The 24,313-nt window shown below is 37.0% G+C and overlaps 3 protein-coding genes across 3 annotated transcripts; 2 read left to right on the forward strand and 1 right to left on the reverse strand.

The window, feature by feature from the left end:
* Positions 1–7,835: 7,835 nt before the first annotated feature.
* LOC5578484 lies at positions 7,836–9,448 on the forward strand. The gene is made up of 2 exons (XM_001656900.2): positions 7,836–8,146; positions 8,200–9,448. Exons 1-2 carry the CDS (start codon positions 7,968–7,970, stop codon positions 9,344–9,346), a joined length of 1,326 nt encoding a protein of 441 aa, XP_001656950.2. The 5' UTR covers positions 7,836–7,967; the 3' UTR covers positions 9,347–9,448.
* A 105-nt stretch (positions 9,449–9,553) lies between these two features.
* LOC5578434 lies at positions 9,554–11,388 on the forward strand. Its single transcript, XM_001656899.2, has 2 exons — positions 9,554–9,951; positions 10,008–11,388. The coding sequence occupies exons 1-2, from the start codon at positions 9,776–9,778 to the stop codon at positions 11,152–11,154; spliced, it is 1,323 nt and encodes a 440-aa protein (XP_001656949.2). The 5' UTR covers positions 9,554–9,775; the 3' UTR covers positions 11,155–11,388.
* A 7,394-nt stretch (positions 11,389–18,782) lies between these two features.
* On the reverse strand, positions 18,783–21,652 carry LOC5578432. The gene is made up of 3 exons (XM_021850043.1): positions 20,430–21,652; positions 19,471–20,367; positions 18,783–19,404 (listed from the first exon to the last, which is right to left on the reverse strand). The coding sequence occupies exons 1-3, from the start codon at positions 20,609–20,611 to the stop codon at positions 19,152–19,154; spliced, it is 1,332 nt and encodes a 443-aa protein (XP_021705735.1). The 5' UTR covers positions 20,612–21,652; the 3' UTR covers positions 18,783–19,151.
* Positions 21,653–24,313: the final 2,661 nt, after the last annotated feature.

Consider the following 24,313-nt stretch of genomic DNA (forward strand, 5'->3'; position numbering starts at 1 on the left):
GTTACTAACTGAGAGCTTTCTTTTCATATTGACCATTTTTTGCAGGAGTGTATTCGTGTGAGAGGAATGAATATAATTTATGCTTCGGGAGGCCGAGAATGTTTTTTTTACGAAAAAACGTTTAACGCTCCGATGGAATTTGAACCCAATACCCTCAGTTTGGTCTAGCTGAATAGCTGCACGTTTAACGCTACAACTATCTGGGCCAACTGACACTGAGTACGCTTATAGATATGAAAATATCTGACCTAGGACACCAAGGCTTATTAGCAAATATTTTTAATAGCTTTACATAAGCTTTTCTGAACAAGTCTCTTTTATCTATAATCTGTTTGATGTCAATGTCAACAAAATTTTATGAGAATTATGTCTATAGGGCGAGATTTCCATTTACGTAAAGGAAATCCCATTTTTGTACAATACTATTCACATATCTCCGACTTATGACGTCATTTGAGATTTCATTGTAATACTCCATGAAATTGTATACAATCTATGAAGGATTAGTATGTTATGTTTCTATGTTTGTTCTTGTTATGTAATATAAACTACAAATTGCGTAGTATAATAAAACAATGATTTCAAAATATGAAGATTCATATTTATTGAGAAACTGGTTAACCCGTATCCGCTCAGCAAATGAATACAAAATCAAATTGCTGACAGGTTGTTTTCGTGTTAGCTCTAATTGATACTTTGTTTTTCGAAGATCATTCGAATTCTAGGAGTTGCCCACAGGTCTGAAGTTATTACGGTGGGTCACTGGACCAGATCGGGTCAAAATAGCTCCAGTTTCCTGTTTCGCCACCCGTCGTTGTTTTATTCCAAAAGCTAACTAAAATATGGTCGTGGGAATCGATTGAAGAATATTGACCAACTAGACGAAAGCTCCAGTAACTTAGCTGTGAACCAGTATTTTTTTTTTTTTTAATTTAAGGTATATCGTTGATTATTCTATTTACAAGTGGTCAATACCCTCAAAATGATTTCTTTCGATCATATCTCAACTAAATCTTCGAAATGATAGAGTTTGAAACTCAAATTTGTCAGTTTAGAAGAACAATACACTTATAAATAGACCTTTCTGGAACCGGTTTCACGGAGATAGGGTTACCATCCGTCCTGAATTAGCAGGACATGTCCTGATTTTGAAATTCTTCAGATGCGTCCTGATTTATTTTTCATAATTTAAGTTTTGTCCTGATTTTTCTTGATTGGCGAATACCTTGGAATGTCGAATATTTTTCAAATATGGAAAAGATATCTTCAAAAGTATCAAAAACAGCAAGAATGTTTAAATGGTATCTATATACCGAAATCCATGTGTAAAACACAAGCAATCATCTTTGGTGTATTCTCACAGCATTCTATTTCTATCAGAATGGAAGAGCTTTCCGAAACTGTAATTATTAGTTTCCGCACATATGGTAGCAACGATGAAAACATAAAACTGTTGCTTATCTTTGTGCAATACTGTGATGCATCGCAAATAAGCACTCTCATTATTTTGCCATATATTTTGGAACTCAAAGAAATATCAAATAAGAAAGTTGGAGGCACTTATCCCTGAAGGTGTTCTCAAACAGCAAAAATTGCAATTTTTATTGAGAATCGAACAAGTTGATTTGAGTTCCTTATATCTTTTTGTTCCGCCCAAATTGCTTATCATTGAGGTACTCAAATCTACTCTCTTGACTCTCTATTGAGATTCTGCTTGGATGGTTCGAATACATTAAAATAATTTTTTTTCCTGTTTTATGCGTATAATCACTGTGACCATTTGGTTGATCTTTCAGTGGAGTTAATATTTATAAAAACCATGGCCGAAACTAAACAACTCATTCAGGGGAGCACGATCGCCTTGCATATCGTACTCCATGAGCTAAGATTTTTAACGGTTATCTCTCACCATAGTGTTAACTGAAATAAACTTTTGACATTCTTAGGCTTTTTTGACATTAGTAATTTGCAAGCGAGATCTTGATCAGACACTAAGCAGATTTTTTTTGAAAACAGCTGTAAATTGCTGTAAAGATTGTTGTAGGTTTTTCTGGACTTAATAGATAAATTAATATTTAGAGTCCCACAGTAGATTCGTTAAGGATTCCTGTAGATTCCTAGTAGATTGCTGATGAGATGCTTAAGCGACAGGCAAAGAGGATTACTATTGTGGTTTTGGTAGACTTCAAAAAATACTTGTCAGATATCTACCAAAATCAAAACACGCGTCTTCGAAAAAGTGATACATTTTGGAGTTTGCATAGAAAATTATGAAAATTGCAAAATGTCCTGATTTTGAATCTCCAGGAGATGGTCACCCTACCGTCACGGAGATCTCATAAATTACAGAATAAATATTCAAGGATACAAGTAGTCCTATTGCCTTATTTGGTTGACTCACTATTACCAGATCTAACCCAGTGATCCACCGGAATAACTTTGGACCAAGGACGGCCTGGTTTGGTGATTATAAAAAAGAACTCTGGGCAAAAATGTCGTCGATAGAGAAATTAAACATTTCAAATGTTGAGTCAGTCGTCGGGTGTAGACGCATTTTTAAGCGCTCCGTAGTTATTTTAAATTAATTTTTTTTTTTGCTGTTTACAAACATCGCGCGCGACCGGTAAAAATGCAGTGTAGTGTTGAATCATGCAATATCAGTGACGATCGCTTCCTATGGAAGTGCGAGTTCTGCTTTAAAAATTACCACGCGGCATGCATTGGTGTGCAACGCCATCAGGAGAGTTTTATTTTATCATTTATGGTAGGAAGACTTACGGCTTCGGCACCATTCGACTATTATCGGCAACAAAATTTCAAACGCCAAATATACAGTATTTTTCTACCAAAACACATCAGTGGAAACATTCAGATGATTTTTTGTTCTGCCCGCTTCCCGCTGGCGAGATTTTCGAGACTAAACAAACGATATCGCAGGAGATGTCATCAATTTAAATGAGCACGCCTCAAAATGCGACTGATTTGGAGCTGCCGAAGCGATTCACCAGCAGTTGTTATGGGAAAGTTGCCGAAGAGATTGAGGCTGCCGACAATAGTCACACTCACAAGGGATGTTCGCAGCGTTGTAAAAACGTTTCCAAAAGCATTTTGGCAAATCTGTTGGTGGGAATCGATAGAGGATTGAGCAACGCATAAATGTAAATAGATACACACGGAATTTGTCTGCTGATGTCCGAGAAAATTACAAAAGAAGCGCGGCATCGGCTTAAGCTGCCGAGAATACGTAACTTCCCCTACCTCTCTGCGGCGATTGCCAGCATAATTTGAAAACTGGAATTGACACCCGCAAAGTGCTCCATCAACAGCAGCAGCTAGTCGATTCAATTAGGGCACAAACTGACGCCAATCTTCGAGTAGCCGCCGATCTTAAAAAGCTCAGTGCAATGGGAGATTTATTTGACCAAATTGAGCTTCAACTAAAGGAATCGGTGCTGAGTATTAACAACAGCACATCGTCGATCGTTTCAAATGCTGTGTCGGCACTATCGCGTGTGGCTGAAAAAAACTCAACAATAAAAAATGATACGCCCAACAGTGATTTACTTACAATAAAAAAACATTTGACCGGGCTTTTGGACATATCAATGAAATCTTCAAAACAGAACATTGAAGATTTTGTTGAAACGTTGACTACAGATCTAACCGGCGAACTAAAAAAGATCTGTTCTGAAGTCCAGCCACTGAGCAGTCTAACCATTGAGATGGCTGCTCATCAAGAAAGTTGGCAGCCATTTGAACTTATTTTTTGCTTTTGCTAGGCTGAATCGGGTTAAGGCGACATCCACAAATTACGTTACGCTCTAGGGGGAGGGGGGGAGTAGGCTCAAGCGTTACGGCTAAAAATACTAAATTTTAAATTGTTCATACAAAAAGCGTAACGGGGGGGGGGGTGAGTTGGTCAAAAAATTTCAATTTTAGCGTTACGTAATAAATGGACGCTGCCTAACGGGCTAACATGTTGCGAAATTAATTCGATGCAGAACACAACGGATGATTTCGTAGTTTACACTTACATTTTATATTTGCAACAATTCAACGTAAAAGACTGTGGATAAGCAGCAAAATTCAAATGTTTTAATGTTCTTCAACCGTCAAATTTCAAAATGTTTGGCAGTTAATTTCCATTGCTCTTAATCATGGCTATCGTACGTTCTGCACAATTGACCAATATACCAAATTCACGTTCCCTTATATAGGAAATGCGAATTTAAGGGTTGCGCTTTCGGTAGCACAACAGACCCTCCATCTAGTTGCAAACTATAGTACGAAATATGCTTCCATAAAAGAGCTTTTGGTTTTGTGCTAGAATGTGTGCCATAAAGTTTCGTTGCTTTCAATGCTGTCATGAAGGTGGCTTGCCTTTTTTCAGCGCATGCGCTGAAAAAATAGAAATAGAAAACTATAGAGGACGAATGTCGCTGCCGTTCCTTTTGCTCTCGCTCAGAAACTTGTCGGGTACATACCTGTCCAATTGCATACTTTTTCGCTTTGACACTTATTTATTTCATAGCCCCACCTATCTCCGCTGTTTCGACAGCGACATTCTTCCTCCATAGTTTGTTATCTCTATAGCTAAAATGACAGGGTCTATTGATAGGCTCACAGGCAAACAGAAGTAACACTGGTGAGGTTTACATCGACTACACTTCAGACGATAATTCCAAATTTATTTTCATACTTCACAATTAGAGGTGTGCGCATTGGTTGTCTTCATGTTTACGTTTCATACTAGTGCTTTATATAGACATTGTTGCACATAATCGTGTGTCGTGCAACATAGAAACCAGATGTTGGTGGCGTGAAATGGTTTATGGATTCTGAAGAAAATTGTGCTTAGTCTGTGATACACTCGTCACTCATAAAATCTGGAAATCAGGTATACAAGTGTAGATTATCTTTTTACTTAGCATTCACGATGAGCATCAGTTATTAAGGGGACTTCCTTAGCAGAATGGTTAGAGTTCGCGGCTATGAAGCAAAGCCATCAGGTATCGAATCTATGACGTTTGGTCGAATGACGTTTAGTCGAAACAACATTTGGTCGGAAAGAATTTTATTGCTCTAAGCAGCATACGACATTTGGTCGAAAGATAATTTAGTCTAATAGGGAGTTTTCTGATGATTTTACAGAATGACACTTTGATGTTAATACTCAGTGATTCTGTTACTGAAAAAGATAAGATCATATATCATATATCTGAACAATTAATAAATTATCAACTTACTATAAATCGATGCCACGTTCTATGCTCATCCTATCAGGTCTGGTCCTTGCATTCCAAATTATTACCTACGGCCGTACGTTTCAAAACATGATACCTAATGAAGGCTCCCGCTGGTCGAGGATCTTTTCGTTAAGGACATTTTCTCGATTCCCAGGGCATAGAGTATTTTTGTACCTGCCACACAATATACACATGCAAAAAATGGTCAATCGGTAAAGAAAGCTCTCAGTTAATAACTGTGGAAGTGCTCATAAGAACACTGAGAAGCAGGCTTTGTCCCAGTTGGGGCGTAACGCCAGAAAGAAGAACCAGAGATATATGTGCAGTCACAATGGATGTCTCTCTTGGTGACCTCAATAGGAAATACGTCTATTGTTCATGATGAACCATCCCCAACGGATGATTTCAAACGAGTTGTCGTACGACGAGTTGACGTACACTGCCAATCAAAAGGCCTTCTGCTGATTGTGGCCAGTGATGCTAATACTCATCACATCATCTGGAGCAGCACAGATATTAATTTGAGAAGCTGCTTGAATACTTAAGTAGTACAGATGTTGAATAACTTATTATAAGCAATCGTCCAACCATCATGGTATCTGCAAGAGAATGACCAGTATCTCAATGACTAACATTATTTGTGCCATGAAGGTCGAGATTTTACCACTAGGTGGCGCTAGTGGGCATGAAATTTTTGTTTTGCGGTTACGTCAGGATCCTGACCACTTAGACCTAGTGAGCATGAAATATTTGTTCCGTGGATATCTCAGGATCCTGACCATTTAAGAAGAAGACATCTTCGGCAAAGTTGCTCAGTAGCTCAAGGGCTACCATTATTCTAGTCAAGAGTTTCGAGATTTTTCCACCAGGTGGCGCAAGTACACTATTGGACAAAACATTTGCAACTTTTTCGATTTTCCATACAAAATGACCAATTTTGGTAAGCTACATCTCAGTTATTAATGGGCCAATTTGAATGAAATTTTGGCAGAGCATCATTCATAACTTAAATTTTAACATATATTTTTAATAATTTTTCCAACCACAAGTTCAAAAGCAGTAAAGGTTTGACTAAGATGATTATTTTGATCATTTTTTGAAAATGACATAACTAAACATATTGAAGGAATAGCTTCATGGTATCTTCAGCAAAGTTGTAGATTTTAACGAAATAAACAAGTTTGCTGAAGACAGTTTTTGTATAAGACTATCCGATTTTAAGATAAATAGTTTTGAATTTTTCGTCACAAATTACACTTTGGTTAATCCATTATTACTCATAAACTCGTAATTGGAAAAATCATTCAAAAATATATGTTAAAATTCAAGTTATATCTTATATTCTGTGAAAATTTCATTCGAATCAGTCCATAAATAACTGAGATCTAGCTTACCAAAGTTGGTCATTTTGTATGGAAAATCGAAAAAGTTGCAAATGTTTTGTCCAAAACTGTAAGCATGAAATTTTTGTTTTGCAGATATTTCAGGATTCTTGCTAATTAAAAAGATGGCGTATTCGGCAAAGTAGATCATGGGCAGTAGATCATCGGCAAAGTTATTCAGTAGCTCAAGGACTATCATTATTCCATCCAAGAGGTTCAAGATTTTGCCAACATGCAGCGCTAGTAGATATGGAACCTTTGAGATTTTGTTATCAGTCAGTGCTAGTAAGCATGAAACTTTTGATTTGCCAATATTTCGAATGGTTTAAAGCTACTGAACAACTTTGCCGAAGACGCCATCTTCCAAAGTTGTATGGATCCTGAGATAACCGCAACACAAATGTTTTATGCTCATTAGCGCCACCTAGCAGCAAGATTTCGAATTTCATGGCTCAAAAATGATAGTCCATGAGCTATTGAACAACTTTGCCGAAGACGCTATCTTTCTAAGTGATCAGGATCCTGAGATAACCGCAACACAAAAGTTTCATACTTATAAGCGCCACTTAGTGGCAAAATTTGGAATTTTATGGCTCAAAAATGATAGTCCTTGTGCTATTGAGCAACTTTGCCGAAGGCGCCATCTTCCTAAGTAGTTAGGATCCTGAGATATTCGAAAAACAAAATTTTGATTCCCACTAGCGCCGCCACTAGCGGCAGAATTCCGCATTTCAATGACCACCGCATATTACCCTATAATCTACTGAACATCATTACCCTTTATTTCGATTACTTTTTGAGATATTGATCATTCATAATAATGGTCTTTAATCTAAATTTCGGACGTAAAAAGTGCTCGTGAATAGAAGCGTCGTAAAAAGAACGGTCACAAAAAGAGGTTGGAGTGTATTTACATAACGCTATCAATAAATTATAATTTATTAATAATCTCGGTTATATAGTGAAGCATATATTTTTTTTTTAAATATCGTGATTTGATAGAAATTGTACGATTAACGAGTTTATTGATGAAAGTGAACAAGTTTAATAATGTTCTAGTTGAAACATTACCACAGCTTCTAATTCACAAACCTGTATGTTCACGAATGCTGTGTCTGCTAACTCACACACGTCGTCTTTGTGATTTACAATATAGCTCTCTTGCACCGTCACTTTATCAGGCGCGTTTGTAATTCTCAGAGCGGAGCGGAAAATTGCGCTGTTTGATGGGGGATAAATACTTTATCTACTCGGTTCTGATAGTTACTGTGTCATTTCTAGTCCGTATCACTTCGCGTGTGCATTAAACGTTGTTGTCAGGGAAATTATCTTTGAGAATATGGAGGAACAGCAAAAACTGGATTACATACGGCATGAACTGACCGGAAAGATCATCAAAACATTAAAACTTGATGATCACGAATTGGTGAAAGTCAGTATTACTACACCGAATCATCTTGATGGTTTTATGTCTGCTATCCATAACTTGGTTCTAATAACTAGAGATAACAAAACGAAGTAAGCTTAACATATTCCTTGATAAATTTTTTTCTGAATATCTGTTTTTTAAGGAAAGAGACAACTTTAAATTTAATGGTGAAAGTTATGAAAGGCGACGAAGCGTTTCGGGAAGTCTCTCAAACCAAAACTCAATTCACCAACGAGATCTACATATACGATAAAGTGATTCCAGTGTTCTCGGAAGTATTATCATCACGGCGATGCAAAGTTCGAGGGGAAGATTGGTGTCCGAGAATATTTCACTGCGCAGCAGGATTAATCCCTGGATTTAGTAGTATCTACGAAACGATACTAGTGATGGAAAACATGACATTAGATGGTTTCAAAACTGGACCGAGAAACGATTTGGACGAAGATCATCTCACCTTGATGGCCGAGAGAATTGCTCAATTCCATGCATGTTCTTACGCTTTGAAAATAATGGATAAAGAAAATCTGGAAAAACTAGTCAATGGAATCATTCCGTTAAACTTCATTAAAAACGGTCAAATGTTCAAGAGCTATGCCATTATGTTCCGTTGTGGATTAGATCGCATTTATGAATATCTTGCCAAACATCCTGACGAACTGAACAGTGAACAATTCACGGTCGATATGGAAAAGCTTCGCGACAAATATGGAAAAGAGCCTATAAATTTGATGCAAAAGTTTTTGCAAAGAGATGAGTTTTCCGTGATCCTTCATGGTGACTACAATAGGAACAACGTGCTTTTCAAATACGAAAATGGCAGGCCAGTGGATCTTCGTATGTTCGACTTCCAGGAAAACCGTTACGCCACCCCATCGATCGATTTGTCATTTTTCATGTGCATGAGTATGCCAACAGGGTTCCGTGAACAGCTTTGGATTCCGCTGCTGAAAAGTTATCACGATAGTCTGATGGAAACATTGGTTGATATTTTGAAATGTGATAGGAATGATCCTCGTTTAGAAACGTACTCTTACATCAACTTTATGAAACACATGAATAGGTTTGCAATGTACGGCGCAATGGTAGCATGTCATTTTCTACCCTGGATGTTAAGCTCTGAAGAAGAATGTGCGTTGTTGGCAGAAAACTCTGTCCTAGATATAGGCTCTGCAGAGATGAGACGTTTGATTATGGTTAGCGGCGGAGAAAAAGTGGACAAACGTTTGATTGAAATTTTCCGACACATGAGCCAACTTGGATACTTTTCCATTGTCCACGATGACTAGAATGGGTGTATGCAAATAAAAATCATTTTGTTGTAATATATTGTTAACTATATTTGATACAGGCAATGTTATACTTATAAAATATAATTATTTGTTTACAAACCGTTTATTATTTTTCGTTATTTATGAGAAAAGCACACACTAACTCGGACTAGCAGCACTTCCAGCGCCCGATAGCATCAGCTATATTTTACCCGTCACATATCGATTGTTGTCATAGCTGATGCTCATTGTTTATTTTTCACTGCTACTGCTTCGTATTATGTGTTGGTAATCAGGAACCGGCAAATAAAGTACATTGATTGTTGTGTGCTCATTGATAAGTTCCTTGCTAAGTACTGTTGACTATCAGAACACGGTAAACCTTCCAGCGTGTAGCATTTCGCGATTGCAGTGAGTTAATGAGCGTTTTATTGACTATTCTGAATTATGGAGGAACAACGAAAAATGAATTTCATTCGTGGAGAACTAACCGAAATCATTCTGAAAGTGCTAAATTGGAATGCAGATTTGGTGGAGGCCCAAGTTTCTACCCCGGAACATCTGGATGGCTTCATGTCAGTTATACATAATTTGATTCTTGTGACAAAAGACAAGGAAACTAGGTAAGAGAGTTGGAAATTCGTAGGTACCGAATATATCAATCTCTGTTTTCTTTCAGCGAGCAGAAAACAATCAACTTGATGGTGAAAGTCATGAAAGGAGATGTAGCATTCCGGGAAAGTTCCTTGGCGAAAACTCAATTTACCAACGAAATTTATATCTACACCAATGTGATTCCAGCATTTACTGAGCTTTTGAAGTCCAGGGAATGCTCTATCCGTGGGGATACCTGGTGTCCACGTATATTTTATGGTCAAGCAGGAAAAATTCCCAATTTCAGTAACATTTACGAGACGGTTCTGGTAATGGAAAATATGACGTTGGATGGATTCAAAGCTGGACCTAGAAATGACTTGGATGAAGCCCACCTGACGCTAATGGCTAAGAGAATAGCTCAATTCCACGCCTGTACATATGCCATGAAGATAGAAAATAACGATGGGTTAGAAAAATTGGTCGATGGAATAATTCCAATGAACTTTAGCAAAGATGGTCAAATATTCAACAGCTATGCCGTACTATTCAAGCTTGGACTAGACAGAATTTTTGAATACATTGATGAGCATCCTGCAGTGCTAGACAGTGATCAGTTCAAAACTGATGTGGCCAAACTTCGCAGCAGACATGGCAATGAGCCGATACACTTGATGCAAAAATTCTTGGAGAGAAACGAATTTTCCGTGATCCTGCATGGAGACTACAATAGGAATAATGTGTTTTTCAAATATGAAAATGATAAACCGGTGGATCTTCGTATGTTTGATTTCCAGGAAAATCGTTATGCAACTCCGTCAATCGATTTGACATTCTTCATGAGCATGAGCATGCCAACAGGAATACGTGAACAGCTTTGGACCCCGCTTCTGAAAAGTTATCACGATAGCCTGATGGACACTTTAGTTGATATACTGAAATGTGACCGAAGTGATCCTCGTTTGGAAACCTACAGTTACAGCAATTTCATGAATCATATGAAAACATTTGGTCTGTATGGAGCAATTATAGCTGCTCACTTTTTGCCGTGGATGTTATGCTCGGAGGAGGAATGTGCTCAGTTGGCACACCATTTCACTAAAGACATAAACTCTGCTGATATGAAGCACTGGACCAGAGTGAGCGGTGGAGAAGCCGTTGATAAACGACTAATTGAGATCTTCAGGCACATGAGTCAAATGGGATACTTTTCGATTGTTGATGATGACTGATTGTGATATTCGCTTTCTGTGAAGTAGGAAATCGATAAAATCGTTATGCTAAATAAGATGTGATTCGTTATGATATATATGATATGATTCAATATTTCAATAATTGTAGGAAAAATAATAAACATTTTAAATTTGGGTGATAAGAATGTATGAACAAACATTAAAATAAATTGTCAATGTAACAGTATGAAATAAAACGGTAATCAATCCACTTAAGATGGAAGAGACTTATTAGTTTTGTTCTTCTTTTCGAGATAACATTTCCACTTCCGGAGTTATGGCAGATTTGGTCAAGTTTCGAAATGTGCTTCGCCATGCATATTGGTCACTGGACACCGGAGATATTCTAGATTTTCCGAGTTCAAGTCCAAATAATATTTTTTTAAATTAATTAACTCATTACGCGTGGTAAAGATGGACAAATTATAAAAAAAGCCACGTGCTCGGCTGGGATTTGAACCCAGGACTCTTGTATGCTAGACGAGCGCTTTACCAACTATGCTACCAAGCCACTTGGTGACCCAATAACTGAGTTGGTTACAAGTTTAGAATGAAAATCCCTACAGACCACGCGGACCCCTTTCATAACCCTTATCCATCCATCTCATTATCATCTTTACTCTTCAACAATACAGTTGTTGTGGAAGCGATGTAGGTACGATAACAGTTTTAACACTAAATAAATCGCACTCGCTCTTTCCGCGTGTGTAGTAAAATTAGATGGATCTTGGCCATTTTCCGATCTTGGCCATTTCCGTAAAACTGGTTCCGGCAAATGTGAACAGTCATGTCAAATTTTAAGATTTTTGGAGGTGATGCTTTCGAAAGCATTTCCAGAATCACTGACTGTCATGATTCCTCTATAGTAGGTTCCAGACATCCCGGAGGATGTAAAAACTATTATATGGAAAGGATAGTAAGGAAGTTATGGTAGATTTTATTTTCAAACTCTTTTGAATTTTGCACCGCTATAATGCCCCATCTACAAGCAAAGCGACTGAGAAGTAAGTGAATTTACACGGAGACGGGATTCAACTCAGTTTTGGATTGTTTCAACGGAATTCCGCAGTTTACCCTGATTATTTAATTTTGGCTTAATTTCCAAGATCCCCACTAAGTACTTTGCCTTTAATTTAATTGGAAAAATATACTTAATGACGGGGTTGATGATCTAACGACTACCACTTCTGCTTCATAAGCAGAACACCATGGGTTCAATCCTAGGCCCGTCCTTTTCTTTGTACTTTGTAGTTGTATCTTCCACTTGCTTTTATCTTCAACTCTTAAGAAAATGTTTTCTTGTGATAATACAGTTGATCTATTCGTTCATTTGCTAAAACTATAGATAGACAAAAACCCGTTTTCCTACGCTTCCATTCTTCCATAATTATACCACGCCTACCCCTACGCCTGATACTTAGGCTTTCTGGTAACCAAAAGCAAGCCTCTCAGTCATAGAAATTACCTTAACCCTACACCTTCCCGCATGAACTGGCGTAGATGCAGTCGGACTCCACGGTCTAGAGTGGGCCAGTATGAAGTGAAACTTCAATTCCTCCCCCTCTCTCTCGTTGGTCTGTATTCTAACGTGACAGGCACCATTGTTAGGGGAAATCGGGGTAAAGCCGACAACCTAAGCTTATTGATAAATTTTGTATACTTGTTAGCTTTGGGGAACCGTAAAACTTGCGGTTTAGCCGAGGTTAGTGGTAACAATAATATACAGGAAGGGATGAGGCAATGGGACATAACGGAAAACAGTCAGCAGCGTGAAGTTTTTACGTAATTGCTTGCGGACTAACATAGAGAGGACTGAGCAGGGAACACGAAGTGGACGAGTGGAACAACAAGACGGGAAAATCAAACGACAATTGCGGCTTGCTAAATTAAATCGTACACGACATTCATGTACACTAAGTCAAATTTACTTAACACATCTCTAATTTTGATCACTCGGACGATTTTTCAGGTCGACTATTCATGAGGAATCATAATAATAGGAACAGATGCTTGTATATTCCACACAGAAAAAAAATCCGTTCTCGTATCCGTGAACAGCAGGCGTGAACTCGTCAAAAGCAAAAATACACCGTGAACTAAATCATGTATGGGGCTCTGCATTGTTTTGATTTTGCATGGGATTTTGACTTTTACTGGCCTTGTTGTTTACAAATTTTATGGAAGAGTGAAAGGGAGAGGAAGATTTTTGTGCAGAGCCCCATACGAGACCAATCATGGTAGTTCACGGTGTATTTTTGACAGTTCACGTCTTCCAGAACGCTTTTTTGAGCGTGCAGAACAATCATTGTAAATTTGAGTAATGATGTTGAATTACCTTGATTTCCGTTTTAAATAATGTTGCCTTCAATTGATTTATGTTCCCAAAACAACTATGTTTATTCAAATTCCATAAAAAGATCTAATAAAGTGTTGGGCCATTATTTTTATAGTCAAACCTCCATGAGTCGATATTGAAGGGACCATCGGCTCATGGAATCATCGAGTCATAGAACAGATATTCTTTGGAAAGCTGTTTGAAGGGACCATCATAGTAAACGTGATTTCATGTTTTTAGTATGGTCCCATGAGTTGATATCGAGTAATGGAACATTGACTCATGGAGGCCTGACTGTAATTCAAATCAAAATTCGCTACTGCGACCAGTCAATATTTCGATATCACCCGATTTTATGGCGTAACTCGATGTGCATTGAGTATCGATTTCGACATTGTTTTTGGTTTGTTGCCACGGAAACGTTTAAAAAGTTAATTAATTTAAAATATTCTGATATTTCAACCCTTTACAGAAAATTGACTAAACGGAGACGAAGTGGCTCAATATGAGAATTAGTCGCATGATAAGTTTTGGCGTAGAAACATGCTTTTATCAATCCCTGGTTCCCTTGAGGATCGATGTGGAAGGGATGCCCAAAATTGGTCACTTTAGTCAAATATGCACTTTGAGTCTACAGTTACCCTTTTAATAACAAGGCATGTAAAAAGAGCCATCGCTAGAATTTTCCTTGCCGTGAAAACCCAAGTGTCTCCAATCGCAGGTTCCATTGGGGAAATCCGGTGGTTCTAAGAATGGCCACTGCACTCCAATATCCAGATTAAATGTATAATTACCCTCATCATCTGTCTAAGGCCCATTTTCATCTTGTAATAGGGTAGCTTTGTAACAAGTAATAATAATTCATGATGAGCTATTAAGAAAAACATATTGCATAATACTTGGCGCACCAATCGCTTCAGAATTTGATATTTTATCTCCATGATTTCTCTCCATATCTCCAAATTTTGAATTTTTAGCCAAGGTCTTTGCTAAAAACATGTCATAATTTTACTGCAAAAGACATGCTTCCAGAAATCCGGATTATCACCGACCATAGTACATCTCCGTGGGTACACCTTAAAACTAGATTAGCTGACCCGTCCAATACTTCATAAAGAATTGAAATTGACAGATATATCCCCTGATAAACAAAGCGGAGGAAAGATGTAGCTTTAATTAAAATAATTTTAAAGGGCATTTTGAAAACTGAAAAAAAACTGAGTAAGAGCAGCTGCTTAAACTGAGCAGTAATATTTACCGAATGAACGATTTTGTAAATTTATGCAAACGTCATATTTCACAATAGAATAACAAACATTCAATCGCTGGTTCTTTCTTCCTGTCGACTGTAAAATGATTATCCCATTTTAAGTGAAAAAAAACTGGTGGCCTTGTTGAATTTTGACGCCATCTTACTTCTATACAAAAGAATGAGATTTTTTTAACCGAGATGGTACTCACCATGTTCAATTGAATTAAAACAAGTACTCTTCTATCAGAGAATCTACATTTAAATATTTGTGATATTTCTTATGAGACGACATCATTGACGCCTGGGAGTAGAAGCACCCTCTAAGCTATGGCAACGCCCCCCTCAAAAAGAGACGACTAAGAAGCTCAAATTTTACGACGACAGGGCTGATAAACGGCAAAAAAATGATTGGAGTAAAAATTGGATTGGATTTCGATTCAATTTGAATTGTGGATAGAAATATGATGAAGCAGCTGAGAATTCGAGAAGACAATGAATCAAAACAAAAAATGAATGTTAAAAAAATGCAAGGACTGGCAAAAAAGAGAGTTGAATGATGTAAAAAAAAATAGATGGCAAGAAAAGTATGATGGAAATGAAAAAAAAATGAGAAAGGATTAGCTACAGAAAAAGTTGAAGGAAGTCACAAAAAATAGATGGCATGGAAATAAAAAAAAAATGAAATGATTGGCGAAAAAACCTAATGAATGGAACGTTGCTATTGAAGAGCAAGCATATGAAACATCTTCTTCTTCTTTCTTCTTTCTGGCGTTACGTTCCCAGTGGGACAGAGCCTGCTTCTCAGCTTAGTGTTCTTTTGAGCACTTCCATAGTTATTATCTGAGAGCATACTGTGCCAATGACCATTTTTGCATGCGTATATCGTGTGGCAGGTACAAAGATAGTCTATGCCCTGGGAAGTCGAGAAAATTTCCAACCCGAAAAGATCCTCGACCGGTGGGATTCGAACCCACGACCCTCAGCTTGGTTTTGCTGAATTGCTACGCGTTTATCACTACGGCTATCTGGGCCCGGAATGGCAAAAAAAAGAAACAGCCGATTGAAGATGTAAGTGAAAAAAACAATCTGTGTTCAAATGAAGAGAAATAGATGTTAAGGGTGGTCGAATTCAAATTTCAATTTGAAATGAACAGAGATTGAAATCGGGTTGCATTGCAATTGGATTTATGTTACATTTGAATTTGATGAGAAATAGATTTTTTAAGATATGGGTTAGATTTTGGTTGGAATTGGATTGAATTTGAATTAAGATAAGATTAGGATTACATTGGGATTGGAGTTGGATAAGAGTTGGATTGGATTCAGATGGAATTTCGATTAGATTAGATCAGGATTTGATTTTGGGTTTAGACTTGGATTGAATTGGACGGATTGGATGTGGACGGAGTTTGAATTGGATTTGGATTTAAATCCCGATTGAATTTGGCTTGGACTTTGGGCGAATTCAGATTGAAGTTGAACTGGACTTGGATTGCAGAGTTATAAAAGTTAAAAAAAAAGATTTGGATTGAAATTGGATATGCATTAGATTTGAATTGGATTTGAATTTGAATTTAAATAGGATTCGTATTAAATTTGGATTTGATTTGTGTTGGAGTTGAATCACAGTTTGATTGAAATAAGATGTGGTTTGTATTGAATTTCGACTGGTTTAGTTTGGATTTTAATTAAGACTTGGATTGGACCAAGGTTAGATTTATTTTGAACTGGGATTAAATTGCTTTAGATTCGGATTGGTATAAGATTGGATTTTGATAAGAGTAATATTGGATTAGATTTGGATCGAATTTGGATTTAATTTGGAGTGGGTTTGGATTGGATTTGGATAGGAATTTGATTAGATTTGGATTTGATTTGGATTGGATTTCAATTGACTCATTGATTGGAAGTGGATTTATATTTAGATTATATTTGTAATGGATTTTTTATTAGAATTTGATTTGATTTGCATTTGAATTGAATAATGAATTGGATTTTAATTGATTTTTGGTTAGATTTGGATTGTATTTGCAGTGAAGTAAGATTGTATTTATATTGGAGAAGGATTGTATTGGAATAAGATTTTGTTTGGCCAGGACCCATCCCTACGTTGTGTTGTTTTTTGAGAGCATTAAAATAGGAAATCATCAACACATAAAACTAACTACAGAGGATGATTTATTTCCTCCGAGGCACAAGCTGACACTCGGAGGGTCAACGAAACACTTAAAAACTATTTACATGTTGATCTTGAACAACTATCCGATAACACAAAATAACATAAACAAAATATCATTCACATGTTACATGTATGTAGTGGTAGAAGAAACAATTTAGTTGTGTATCGCTACCATTGCGGCCGAGGGGATTCCGATTGTACAAATTGAGTGTTTGAAAGCGCAGAGCCCGGAACCGATACATCAAGTCTCAACAGATTTAGATAGTATTTGTATTGGTTATGGAGGAGATCTGAATTGGTCGCATTTGGATAAAACTTAGCAGTATTTCGAAAAGCTTTGTCTGGAAATTGTTGTTTTGACTGTTCAACATCATAAATAAATAAACAAAAAATATTAATTTCAGAGAGTAGAGAAGAGGAATAATGTTGTGGTTATTGTAAAAATGTCGACTAAAATGGTGTTCACAACAGCGAAAAATCGTAATCGACGCACCGATGTTTCCGTGCTTCGCCCAGAACAAAATCGGAGCATGCCAACCCGAACGCAAGAGAACGCCGTGCTGAGTGGGAGAAAGTACAGTCGACCGTTTTCGTGCCGTCAACCTCGTGGCCAATGAGTGGCAAGGATGCTTCGACCAATCAGAAAATTTGCAATATTTGACCCAGAGTATAAAAGTAGAAGTAAGGAAAGTAAGAAGTGCAGAAGTAAAAAATAAGCTTGTAAACCAGTGTTTTCATTCAGAAGAAGAAAATTTATTCCCGTTTAAGTGCCAATCCAGTTCCAGTGACGCATCGAAGCTTGAGTGTCCGATTTATTGCAGTGTTTACTCCCATCACCCAGAGTCGCAGCTCGCTACCAAAAATAATATTCACCAGCTCTTTCCAGAGCTAACTCAAGAGTTGTTTAGGCGACGCTCTCCACTGGGTGAATCGCAATTTGTTCTTTTACATCGGCATCAAGCGTTGCGTTCCATCGTTGCATATTGGCAGTGAGCCAACAGAGTTTCATCGTCATCGTTGTGTGTGTGTGTGCGTTGGCAGTGAGCAAGCACGAACGTTGTCGGCCATTCAACGTCGGCAATCCGCTTTCGCGTGTGTATGCGCGTGGTAGTAGTGAATTACCACAGCCGCATCGTCGTTTTCCAACAGTGGCAAGAGCCGCCATTGAGTGTGTGTGAGTGTGTTTGGCAGTGAGCCAACACGTCTTCGTCAACGCTATCGTCGGCAGTGAGCCGACTGCATCGAAGCCTTTTGAGTGTGCTCGGGTTTCCAGTAGTTGGTAGTGGGCCGACTGACTACTAGCTCGGCTACCTTCAATTCGTCGTGATCCATGTTGGTAGTGTGCCATCAAATGGTATGATTTTGTTGACGTGTTGATCGAGTTCTAAGCGGAACGACACGTGTACAAGAGAACGCAAAAAATTAAACGGTTGTGTATTTAAGGAAAATGAAGAAATCGTATTACCATATACTTCAATAGGGTAACGACTGTTTATTTTGATCTTAATCGCTAACAGTTGGCGCCAGTGGCAAAAAGTACAGACAACAACCCTTCGAACATTCAGTTTATTTGTGCTGGCCGCCTAGCGGCGACACTGATGTGTGTATTCCTTTCACTGATCGCGCTACGCTGGATTCTCAAATTTCTCAAATTTCAAGCACAAGCGCATGGAAGAATGGTAGTCGGTGAACTGTCAAAACGTATGGGAAATAATGAAAAACGTAAATTACTTGCAATTAGGAAACTGGATCGAAAAAGTAGTGATTAGAAATCAAGCGTAATATGAATACATAACTTTTTGTGTTTAGTTCATCTTCCATTGTGCTTTCTTTGCTTCAGGATTTCGTTTTTACTACCACTGAAAAAAAGTCATCTATTGCCTTTTCAGTTTTGAATATCGCCCTATTATGAGTTTTGTTGTACTATTGAAGGGATGAACAATCTTATCAAAATGCATTGAAATGGGTGTTGCGTTATGAAATAACTTCAAGTTGAGCATTTCAAACGGTGACATCAAACAGAGCTAAGGTTTACCTGTTACTAAATATCCTCAACATATTCATCGAGTATATTGTCCACATTTTACACAATCGTGATAATCACCGGTAAGCATTTAACAAAAATAAAAATTCAATGTAATTGATCATAGGGGGTATTGTTTTGGCATTAAAGATTAACAATGTAGCTTTCCTGTAGTTGAAACTCAAACGGTCCAGCTGGTTATTATTAACTATTTCCAAAGAAATTTTAAATAGCCACGCTGGGAACAATGGCTCATCACACCAGCAACCCTCTGGTCTGCTTCCTCTCCTCCTGACCTATGCATTACCCTTTTGAAGGCATTCGCGTAAATGTCGTTATGGAAATAGTAGACAATTTCTGCTACATCCTCCGCACTTCCCATCATTACTGGCAAGAATTTTACAGCAATTATTGCTCCATAAACGAAGAAATTTGACAGGTGAGCCATCATGTTGGGAAAGCTGAAAATAAAATCGTAATTACTTCACATGCGTTTGAAATTACATTGTGGTTGAAATATCGTTTACCTGTATGGTTCCATTCTCTCATCTGTTGCTGGAATATTGGTTATCTCAGTGATGCATCTTAGCAGTTCATCGTGATAATTATGCAACATTGTATCCCAGTGAGAGTTTCGTAAACTTTCAGTCATATTCATATACATAAAAAACGATAAGTCCAGAGCAGGTGATCCATATCGATTTTCCTGGAAATCTATCATTAGTACGTCAACAGCCTTTTCATCATCATATTTGAACAGAACGTTGTTCCGGTTGTAATCTCCATGCAGAATGACAGAATACGTGTCATCTCTATGCAAACATCTCTGCATCAGCTGCGAAGGATTATCGCCATACGTTTTTTTCAGCATTTCAATATCAGCGTAAACGCCATTTTCATTGAATTGGTTTCGCCTTGATGCAAAATAACCGAACATTCTTTTTTGAGTCTCTCGAAACACCACATCATAGCTCTCGAAGGCTACCTTCCCGTCCTGAGTGAAATTGAGCGGAATTATGCTTTCCACCAGTTGGGCGAGTTTTTCATTATCAATCAAGCGAAGTGCATAGCTACATGCGTGGAATTGCGCAATTTTGCGAACCATCAGGTTCAAATGGATTTCATCCAAATTAAGCCGGGGGCCGCTTTTGAATCCTGCTGTTTGAGCATTTTCCATTACCAGAATTGTTTCGTACTGGTCGCTGTATTCTGGGAAATACCCTTGTTCTGCGAAGAAAATCCGTGGACACCACTTTGTCGCGTCAATATCCGCACCCTGTGTGGCCAGCAATTTTTTAAACGTGGGCACAACATTCCTGTAGACATTTATTTCATTTGGGAACAAAACCAAGCCCAACGACTCACGGCGAAATTTGTCATCTCCTTTCATCACTTTAACGAGTAGGCTCAGCTCGGATGATTCTCTGTAATGAAAAAAGAAGATGATTAATTGCTTGCGATACAATACTAACCGGCATCAACTTACTGCGTTTGCTTGTTTCTCACAGTAACGTTCAAACAGTAAATAGTTGCCATAAATCCATCCAAGTGCGACGGAACCTCCAGTGAGCACTTCAGAACTTCTAAGTCTAACAAGTCGCTATTTTTGGACAAAACCGTCTGCACCAAACTGGTTTGTAAATACTTTCGCTTGCGATCTTCGCTCATTTTCACGCTCAAAACTGTAACTCCACCCGACAGCTTCGAAAGGTTGTGCTTGTTTGAGCGAAAACGAATGTCTGACCATCAAATCACGTTGCACACCGTATAGCAGTGTTTGCTCCGTGGGACGATGAATTGGTGAAATTCTTATCAATGAAGCTATTGTATTTTTTTTTATGTGTGACTTGTTAAATGTGATGGCTTAAGCGTCGTCTCATAAAAAATGGTTAATTTGGATTGGGAGGGAAGGTGGTGAAGCAAGCGTTTGATTATATTGTTGGAAAAGTGACCATCCCAAGAAGTCGCTTAATTAACACTGAAAATATCAACACAGAAGCGTGGACGACATTCAACCAATCAAAGTCATACATCATTGAAACTATGTTTATATTTATTTAACCAAACAATTACCTGTTTTGATCGAACTTTTTTAGAATGGATGAACGAGTTAAGCTTCACTACACGCCAAAAAAATCTTAGATTTACACGTAACATAATTTTAGCTTTAATCATTCAATACCATTTCTAATGTCTTTACGCTGGTTCGGGGACATTCTCCAATTACTATTTGCGACTATGATCGATATTTAGGACTTATAAATGCGTGTTAGTCCTATTTATGTTCAATTTATTGTTCACATCAGACAATTATGCATTTATGGGCAGTAACCACCAGCGACTATAATTCTTGGGATATTGCTGCATTCTTAAATCTATCAACAATTGAAAATTACAATTTGACTGCGGGACATTTTATGATTAATTTAGTATTTTCTCTATCTGAAATCGCAAAAAAATAATAATAAATATTATTAATTTTATACGACCGATTTGTGAGTTTGATGAACGATTATATGAATGAAACGAAAACACCAGGCCACTACCAATGCAACATGTTTTATACGCTAAACTATCCCCACACGCAAAAAAAAATCTTGAATACACGTGACACGTAAACTTTTCTGATAATCATGTAAACGAGTTATAACTGCATATTCAACGATAAATAATGTAAACTATCTCATTGCATTCGAAAATGCTTGCAATCTTGATTGAAACTGAAACATTTCATGATCTACTATCCAACATTCGCCAATATTGCATGCTTTCTTGCATTTATAAAGTGAAATTGCAAACAAGAATGCTCGGTTTAAATGATTCTACGCTGAATATTCTGTCTTATATAAGGTACCGTGGGGGAAGTGTAGCAGTGGGGTAAGTGGATCATTCGTCAGTAATAAGAATAAATACTTTAGTATTCCGAATGTTTTCACACCTTTGCTTCATTTTAGATTATATTCTCACGTATACACTTATACTACTGCAAAACTGTTACTACACGTGCACTAACACAAGCAAACTTGCTGACTGCAAAAATCAATTCATTTTAAAATTGTTTTCTGTCGAAGCCTAAAATCGAATACTATTAGTTTTTTCAACACATGATGAACATTTCAGTTCTAATTGTAAGAATCACAATGAAAAAAATGTAATTGTTGTCAATAAATACAGATATATTGGTCATGGTACACTTACCCGCACTTTTTAATGGGATGGGGTAAGTGGGTCAACTATTGTTATCAAATATTGACAGACTACTTACGTGTATTTGAATAAGCTTTAGTGTCATCAAGTGTTGTTTTCCTTTTACATTTTTTATTCCTAGGTTGAATTTGCCAAATTGACCTGAAAAAAATTCAATTAATCCACCTAAAAGTGTTGTACGGTCTTTCTAGTACAAAAAAATGAAAATTGAAAAATTCAAATAAATTTTTTCTTAGTTTTTCTAAGCTGAAATGCAGAAGAGCAAAATTCTCCAGCTGAAAGCATATTATCGTACGTTTTTTGACCATATCGATTGCTCTAGACAGATGATATAAATATTTCCATAAATAGAATAAAAATATTTCAGTATGTTAAACAAAAGTAAATTTAATTAATATTTTTAAACTACGAGTGTCCGAAAACATCGTTAGGAATAGTCCTCAATTCATTTGTATAATTCAGGTGTATAAAATGGATGAATTTTCTCCAAAATATTCTAGTTACAGTGTTTGTTTTCGTTCGAATAAGTGCAAACTAATGTATAAATAGTTTTCAAAATATAATGATAAAATAAAGTTTTTTTTTTATTTTAAAACTATCAAAATATATAACATAGCACATATAACAGGAATGACAGTAATATCATTCTTACTATACATGTTTACATAACATTTGTTTTGAGAATAGAGTTTTTTTTATAGGTGATCCACTTACCCCACCATGGAGGGGCAAGTGGATCATTTGGCGCAAATTTTCAAGTCCCTCATACTCAATAGATAACAATCAGAAAAATCAAAATAATTGACGATTTGAAGTATAATAGTCTCTCATTTGTCATCCACAGAAAAAAGTTAGAATTACATTATTAATGTTAGCTGTACATAACAATGAAGTTGACTATTGATTTTTCTGTATCCACTTACCTCACGGTACCTTAATGCACATGGACGAATCGACGGCTTGTCACTTGATGTACATTATTAATGATTGAATTTTCAGCGTGAAAATCATGTAAACCAAGCCGTTTTGCATGCAACATTCTTTAAGAGAAGACGTTTCGTGTTCAATATTAAAGATTTTATAGCAATGTTGAATATAATAGAGGTGTTTGTAGGTTTTATCATTGAATAATAATGAGAAATGGCTTTGCATGATTAAAGCTAAAATTACGTTACGTGTAAATCTAAGATTTTTTTTGTATGTAGGCAAAAAATGTGTTTCTTCGGATAAGATGGTGTATGTGGATTACTATAAACATGTAGCAGAGAACTGCCAACTGATGTTTGTTTCCATTTTCTCTTCCACCTGCATTGAACGAATTTTGGGATTTTCGCTCAAAATCTGGATTCTCTGTGGAGACCTTGAGGTTATAGCAACCAACCTGAGCAAGATTGTGTAAAAAATCACTGTATAATTTAAGGGCTTCCTATATTACAGCTGGATTTGTCGACATGTTGATAAATAAGGAATTCAAGGTGTTTCCATTGTATTCTCAGTATTCCGCCCGTACTCTTGAAACTCTGGTAATAATCCTACAACACTTTAAATTTGTAATAAGTTTTTGTAGTGATGGATGATTTTTTCTGTGAGCTCCTAGAATTGGTAGGAATCTTTAGGTTGCAGTAAAAAATTAAGGAATTCACTAATATTTTTTGGGATTCAGGTAAAAAGTCTAATACTTCCAATAAGATCTGTTATATTTTTGTTAAATTCTTGTAAATCCTACAAGTCTGTGTTTGGGGTCAATATGACCCCAGAGCACTTTGACGGGGTTGTAACTTTTTTTAGTGAACCGATTTGTATTTTTTTTTAACACGTTGGTGAGTTTCCGCGTTTTTTTAGAGTGATTTTAATGAAAATAGTATGTTGTTTGTGCCTTGGCATCATTCATTCATTTTATTTATTAAGTAAACATCTAAACAGATACTCACAGCAAAAAAATGTTCAATTTACTTTAATGATAATCATGTAAGTAGAACTATAACCGAATATTCAACGATAAATAATGTAAACTGTCTCATTGCATTCGAAAATGCTTGCAATGTTGAGTGAAACTGAAACATTTCATGATCTTCCATCCCACATTCGCCAATATTGCATGCTTTCTTGCATCTTGAAAGCGAAATTGCAAACAAGAATGCTCGGTTTACACGATTCTACGCT

The sequence above is a fragment of the Aedes aegypti genome, chromosome 3 (assembly GCF_002204515.2).
Source record: "Aedes aegypti strain LVP_AGWG chromosome 3, AaegL5.0 Primary Assembly, whole genome shotgun sequence".
NCBI classification, from domain to species: domain Eukaryota; kingdom Metazoa; phylum Arthropoda; class Insecta; order Diptera; family Culicidae; genus Aedes; species Aedes aegypti.